General features: G+C 42.5%; 1 protein-coding gene across 1 annotated transcript; it reads left to right on the top strand.

Moving 5' to 3' along the window:
* Positions 1 to 596: 596 nt before the first annotated feature.
* On the top strand, positions 597 to 1520 carry LOC307099199 (olfactory receptor 7A5-like; the record flags this gene model as incomplete). The annotated part of the gene is made up of 1 exon (XM_079770412.1): positions 597 to 1520. One exon carries the CDS (start codon positions 597 to 599, stop codon positions 1518 to 1520), a length of 924 nt encoding a protein of 307 aa, XP_079626538.1.
* Positions 1521 to 7929: the final 6409 nt, after the last annotated feature.

Below are 7929 nucleotides of genomic sequence, written 5' to 3'. Positions count from 1 at the left end.
AGCTAAACTCTATAGAAAGAGCACCCTCTATTCACTCTCTCCATTGAATGTGATTTACTTTTCTTTATAGCATCTACACCCTTGCATATGTGATATTATCATTTTTATTTGATTAAGTTCTTTCACCATCATTAGTTTGTAGAGACTTTTATTTTTCACCATCCCATATTGTGAACAGTGCCTGAGGCCTGGTATATAGTCAACATACAGGGTGTCCCCCCAAATGTATATACACTATACAAGCTGATAACTCAATATTGAAAATAAAATGCATTTTAATAAACAATGGCTTTGTTATTATTCAAATTGTGGGCACACATTTTTTGGGACACCCTATATTTACCTCAAGTGAATGAAACATATCCTCAATAAATCAGCAATATACATTATATTTGAAGAATTAATTGATGGTAAAAAAGGAAATTTAAATGAATGGCAACAGAGATGAATTAATGGGAACCAGAACATACAGCAAATATGGAAATTATTTTCTGATTCTAAATTATAAATATGTCACTTATTCTCAGTTTCTAATGCCTGCTAATATGAAAATTAGTTATTAACTTTTTCTATTTTCTAGTAGTCACCTCTGACACATGGAACCAGGCAATGGTACACAAATTTCAGATTTTCTTCTTCTGGGACTTTCACAGGCACTGGAACTACAACCCCCCATATTTGGGCTTTTCCTCTCCATGTACCTGATCACTGTGTTTGGAAATCTGCTCATCATCCTGGCCATCAGCTCAGACTCCCACCTCCACACGCCCATGTACTTCTTCCTCTCCAACCTGTCCTTGGTAGACATCTGTTTCACCTCCACCACCATCCCTAAGATGCTGGTGAACATCCAGACACAGAGCAAAGTCATAACCTATGAAGGCTGCATCACACAGATGTATTTTTATACACTCTTTGTAGTGCTGGACAACTTTATCCTGACTGTGATGGCCTATGACCGGTTTGTGGCCATCTGCCACCCCCTGCACTACATGGTCATCATGAATCCCCGGCTCTGTGGACTGCTGGTTCTGGTGTCTTGGATGATAAGTGTCCTGATTTCCTTGTTACATAGTTTAATGGTGCTGCGGCTCTCCTTCTGCTCAGACTTAGAAATCCCCCACTTTTTCTGTGAACTCAATCACGTGCTTGAACTTGCCTGTTCTGACACCATTCTTAACAACATTATGTTATATTTTTTAATTGTGCTACTAGGTGGTGGTCCCCTTGCAGGGATCCTTTACTCTTACTCTAAGATAGTGTCCTGTATATGTGGAATCCCATCAGCTCAGGGGAAGTATAAAGCATTTTCTACATGTGCATCTCACCTCTCAGTCGTCTCCTTATTTTATGGTACGAGCCTAGGAGTGTATCTCAGCTCTGCTGCTACCCAAAATGCACACTCAAGTGCAACAGCCTCAGTGATGTACACTGTGGTCACACCCATGCTGAACCCCTTCATCTACAGTCTGAGGAACAATGACATAAAGAGAGCTCTGCAAAGATTCCTTGGCAGGTAAGCTTTTCAAGGGCCAACTGTATTAGTCTGAAGAAGTGACCATGAATGAAAGGTTCAAAGGCCCCTCAGAGCCTGTTTTTCTGACACCAATAAAGCCAATCTTTGAACCACACGTAATTGAAAATTCTCGTCTGATGGGTTAACATGAATTCCTTTAGCATAATTTATTCTCTTATGACGTATATCATTCAAAGGAATATTTCTATTGTTTCCCTGAAAGAATAGTCATGAATTCCATTACCCCTATGGACAAAACTACATTTGAGTACTGGGAGTGCCTACATAATTTTATTGTAGAGGAAAATTGAGACCATAGTCTTCATGGTCCAGCCCTTCCTGGCACTTTTCCTGTCCTCCTTTTCACTATCTGGGTATCTCTGGGTCCCTCCTGTCTCTCCATGTCAAAGGTCTCAGAGGGGTCATCTTAACTAATTTGTCCTCAACTAAGCACTGACACCTGCTCTAGTTACTGCTTTTCTAGGTTATGAGTCTAGGTAGAGACCAATACTTGGAAGCTCATGCTTATAGAGGCTTTCTGGGCCTTAATAAACCAGTCCACACATCTACCAATGGTCTATGAAAGAGGATCTCGTGTTCCTGTTCCTGTTTTACAGGTAGGGAAACTAGAGCTCAGACAGGTGAGGTTGTTCACCCAAGGCCACACCGCCAGACAATGGCAGAATTAGGACCTGACCCCTGACCATTCTGGTTTTCTGCTCTCGTGAAAGTTGTACACAAGGTCCCAGCTCTCCTTTTTGTCCAGAGGAGAGAGACAGGAAAGAGCAAATGAGCAAGAACCTAACATTCACTGACAAGGGCAATGAAGATCTCAAAAGAGGAGGGCTGGGGGAATGCCAGCCTTCGTTGGGGGTGAATGATTCACTCAGTCTCATAATGTAGAAAAGCTGTTATACTCCAGGTCACAATAGATTATAGGGAAAGAATACAGATTAAAATCAGCAAAGGACAGGACACCTTGGTGGGACTAAGAGGATACCAGGCTTGAGCTTCCACCTGTCCCCTCCCAGTGCAGTCCCAGCTCTCAGCTCTCCCAGCAATGATGTGTGACAACCTGCACTGAGTATTTCCAACCAGAGAAACCCACCTGAGCCTTGGTGTCAGGGTTTTTACTGGAAGTTGTTCACATGGGCTTGGTTGACCACTCATGTGGCTGACCTCAGCTTATTTAGAGGACAAGCTAATAGTGCACAGTGGCCCAAGGACTCTATCATGAATCACAATGTGAGCATGACTCTCTGGCATGGTCTAAGGTCTGATCTATACAGACACTCTTATCAGGCAAGATACTCCAGGGCCTTAAGGATGACCTACCAGGCTCAAGGCAAAGCATCATGCACACAGGCTTTTTTTATGAAGGTGCAAGCCTTCTAAGTTAACTCTTTTTTTAAAAATATATATTTTATTGATTTTTTTACAGAGAGGAAGGGAGGGGGATAGAGAGTTAGAAATACCGATGAGAGAGAAACATCGATCAGCTGCCTCCTGCACACCCCCTACTGGGGATGTGCCCGCAACCAAGGTACATGCCCTTGACTGGAATCGAACCTGGGACCCTTCAGTCCACAGTCCGATGCTCTATCCACTGAGCCAAACTGGTCAGGGCCTAAGTTAACTCTTTATGGCACAGGAGTTAATAGTGGATCAGGAATGCATATTGAAAGAGTTCATGTTAAACCTAGAGTTGGAAAGAAGTGGTTGCTTACCTGATCCAGCCTTCAGATGAGACTGCAGCCCTAGGCTGAAAGACTCTGAAGGAGGAGCCATGAAAGACTCTGAAGGAGGAGCCATGCAGATGTGAGAGAGTTCCAGGCAGAGGGAACAGAGGGTGTAAAGGTTCTGAGATGGGACTTAGCTTCCAATAAGTGAAGGCCAAGAGGAGATGAAGGAGGGAGGTGATATCAGAAGGGCCATTTGGAATGCCTTATGGACAGGATGATACCCCCATTTGGGGCCTGACCAACTCGGCTGTTGGTGGAACCACATACTAAAAATGGGAAAATCAGAGGACAGACTACAAGACAGCCCCCATGATCCCTGCCTCCTGGTATCCGTGTGTAATATCCTCTCCTTGAGTGTGGGCATGGCCTCATGACTCACTTCTAACAGTAGAGTAAGACCCAGGTGGCGAGATGTCACTTTCAAGATTTGGTTACAGAAGATTGAAATTTCCATCTTGCTCCCATGGCACTCTCTCCCGCACTCTCCCTCTCCCTCTCTCTCTCCCTCTCCCTCTCCCTCTCCCTCTCCCTCTCCCTCTCCCTCTCCCTCTCCCTCTCCCTCTCCCGCACTCTCCCTCTCCCTCTCTCTCTCCCTCTCCCTCTCCCTCTCTCTCTCCCTCTCCCTCTCCCTCTCCCTCTCCCTCTCCCTCTCCCTCTCCCTCTCCCTCTCCCTCTCCCTCTGGTGAAACCAGCTGTCACATTGTAAGCTGCCCTGTGGAGAGACCCATGTGGTGAGGAGCTAAGAGCTCCCTACTGAACAGCCAACGAGGAACTTAATCCTGTCAACAATACCTGAGTAAGCTTGGGAATGGACTCCTCTCCTCAAACCCTCAGCTGACACTGTTCCCATTAGAGACCCTGAAGCAAATAAAGCAGAGAAGCCATACCTCATTCCTGACCCACAAAAACTTTGAGATCATAACTATTTGCTGTTATTTTAGGTCCTTAGGTTTGGGGCAATTTGTTGCACAGCAATAAATCGCTAACACAACATATTTGACCAGAGATTTAGAGGTGAATCAGGAATTATAGTGTTTGCCTGGTTGAAATAAAATTGTAATAGATATCTGCCTTGGGCTGGTTTCCCTGAACTGCAGAGCCTGAGATAAGGATTGAGTGCAGGTACATCATTAGCAGTGGATCTTACAAAGCATGAGTAGAGAAGAAGGGACATGAGATAGGGAGCAAATCATGAGAGTTTGAATGAACAATTTCTGCAGTGGGCACTGGGGCTCAGTCCCTCCAGGGACCTCTGAGAGAGTGTAGGACACACCCTTGAGGAATGAGAGAGCTGGGTTATTGATCCACAAATAGTGATGGAGGGTCATTCCCAGGGGTGCTAACTCCCTATCAATTCCAACCTGCAGCCACAGGCCACAGGAAGCTCCCAGGCATAGCATCTTGGGTGTTCACTAGAGCAAGGACTACAGGGAGACAAATGAGGCACAAAGATTGATTGTTCCCTTGGCCTCTGTTCTACAATGTCTTGGCACGTTGCTTGACAGATCCTGTCTTAATTTAACATTTTGCTATTTCAATCATCATGCATGTTTTGCATTAATTTTGATTTTTTTAAAACACTGCATCCAACTAATAGTCATCTTGACTATTGAGTTCCTTGGTGTCCCTTAAATTTTGCTTCAGTTATTACTATCATTCCAGCCCTGGAGATCATGGATGAGGGAATCAGCACACATGGGTGAGGACTCAGCTGTCAGCTGCCACATCTGAGTTAGGGAGGGCTCAGTTCTGCTCTAGTAACATGTGAACCTCAAATCTCCATGTTAAAGCATCAGAGACTTTCCTTCTCATCTGGGTACTCTCTGCATACAAAGGAAAGAAAACAGTGTGTGGCCACTCTAAGCCTCCTGCGGATATTTTTTTCTCTTATTGTTTTTAATATATTTCTATTGATTTCAGAGAGAAAGGGAGAATGGAGAGAGAGAGATAGAAACATCAATGATGAGAAAGAATCACTAATAGGCTGTGTCCTGCATGCCCCCTACTGGGGCCCTGCAACCAGGCCCTGTGCCCTTGAATGGAATCAAATGCAGGACCCTTTAGTCCTCAGGCCAATGCTCTACCTGCTGAGCCAAACAAACTAGGGCTGGATTTTTTTCTTAATGTGGTGAAATACATGTAACATAAAAGTTACCATCTTAACCGTTACTTAAATGGACAGTTCAGGGGCATTAAGTACATTCACATGCAACCATCACCACCATTCATCTCCAGACTGTCTTATCTTCACAAACTGGACTCGGTTCCTATTAAACATTCATTCCTTCTCTCCCCTCTCACCTCCCTCCCCCAGCCCAAAGCACCCACCATTCTACTTCCAGTCTTGATGAGTGTGACTTCTCTAGAGACTTCATAAAACTGGAGTCACACAGTATTTGTCTTTTTACGACTGGTTTATTTCATTCTGCATAATATCCTTAGGGGTCATCCATGTTGTACCATGTGTCAAAATTTATTTCCTTTTTAAAAAAATTTAAAGTAGTAATAAAGAAATAAAATTTATCATTGTAATTATTATAAGTGTGTAGTTCAGTAGTGTTAACTACATTTATATTGTTGTGCAATCAACCCCTAAAAATTTTTATGTTCTTGCAAAACTGATATTCTTCACCCACTAAACACTAACTAACTCCCTATCCCACTCCTTCCATGCCTGACAACTGCCATTGTATTTTCTGTTCTATGAATTTCACTACTTCAGATATGTCATGTAAGTTAAATCATGCAGAATTTGTCCTTTTGCGACTGGCTTCTTTCACTCAGCATAATGTCAGCAACTCTATTCTTTCAAATACTTATTTCTCTGTTGTATGTGCATTTCAAATGCCACCTCCTTCCATCAGGTTCCCCATCCCCAACACATACAAGTATCAGATTAGAAATCATTTTGAATATGTTAATAGCAGATCAATAAAAAGAGAAGTAATGTCTACATGAGGATGTCAAAAAAGACTGTCAGGAAAGCAACAGCTCTCTGGCCATGTTAACCAATGAGTGCAGTCCCTGGACAGGAGATATCTGGAAGGAGAAAGTTTTACTTTTTTAGCCTAGAAATGATAAGCAGGAGGCAAGCTGCAGCGGGAGAGATGTTTACATTTGGAGGGGCCTGACCCTCAAGAGTAGAACTTCCACATCTACTCATAAAAAATATTTTTACTCTCACTGTCTTCTCCAAGATCATTCAGCCATTGAGGGCAGATGTAGAAATAAAGCTTAACTGAATTAAAATTTCCCAAGTGACAGTCAGTTTGCAGATGTGACCCCCATTCTTATCTCTTTCAATGTCTTTGTCCATGTGATTGTGAGCTTCACCCATCCAGAGCTGTAGTCTTTTTCTCCACCTTTCAATCTGGGCTGGACTTAGGATTTTTTTAGTTGTTTGGGTAAAAATAAAATATGGTGGAAGGGACAGTGCACCTTACCAGACCTTGGTGCATTTCCACTGCTCTCACTCAGACCCTGGCTCAGCCATGTGAACAAATCCAGGGGGCCTTCCAGAGAAGGAGATGACATGGGGACAGAGCTCACTTATTCCAGACAAGCCTTTCCTATATCAGTCACCATAACTGTGCCCCTAATGCTTTAGAAAGCCCAGCCAAGATCAGCAGAGACATCCCAGCTGACCCAAGCTGACTGTAAACTCATGAGGAGACCAGCAGAGATCAGAACACCTCCCCACTACACAAACCCATTGGAAAATACAGGAATTATATTAAAACATTTGCTTTTAGGATGGCTTGTTACATAGCAATAGTGAATCAATACTTTAATCAAAGAGAACAGAACTGAGGGATTTTATCATAATCTGCTACTTCTTACTTTTGGCATTTGTACTGAAATTTGAGGACAGCATTCACAGTGATTCTGTTATTCAAATATATTCAACTGCATTTCAGATAACTGTATAAAAGCACCTCCACTGAGGTTCCTCCCAGGTAGTCAGGACAGGGTAGAAGGACATGCATGTTTGTGCAGGAAAATCTCTGATTCTTATTCACATGACTGGGCAGAATTTCCACTCTTGGGAGATTAATCCTCTTTATTTTTTATTTTTCACTTTGGTTATTTTGACAGTTGTTGTTTTTTGTTTTGTTTTGTTTTGTTTTCTCCAGATTCTCTACACACATTAACATTTAATGTGATTTGCCAGGAAATAAAAACTCCCCCACACCAAAATACCATTCCAGATCCGGTATACTTAAATATATGACTCCATTGGAAGTGCTATCAGCATAGTCTTTGCAAATAGCCCAAGCATATATTTCAGAGATTTTTAGAAATTGTTGGTAATGTTCATGTTTACTTCTTAGGCCAAACTGCTTTCTAATGAAGACAACATCGTGGTTTGTGCAAGAATGGAAACCTCAAAATAATCACCATAAAGCTTCTGGGAGAACAAACTAGAATGGTCCACAGATGTAAGATGAAATCCACAATGTTGGAGTTTTAAATGGTTAGAGGAGCCCAGACTACTAGTAGGAGACAAGCCCAAACCAACATTAGACAAGTGAAATACGATATGGTACTAGATGATCTTCAAAGTTTTGTTTGGACCTTCAGTCTAATTATAAGGAACGATCTGAATTCAGTTCAGTCCAGCCAGCAGAAATTGACTTGTAGTTTTTAATTGTATTTATTATACAGACCATT

This window comes from Cnephaeus nilssonii, assembly GCF_951640355.1.
Source record: "Cnephaeus nilssonii genome assembly, chromosome: 5".
Classification (NCBI taxonomy): domain Eukaryota; kingdom Metazoa; phylum Chordata; class Mammalia; order Chiroptera; family Vespertilionidae; genus Cnephaeus; species Cnephaeus nilssonii.
Note: the sequence above shows the minus strand (reverse complement) of the source record. Positions and strands in the feature narration are given on the sequence as shown.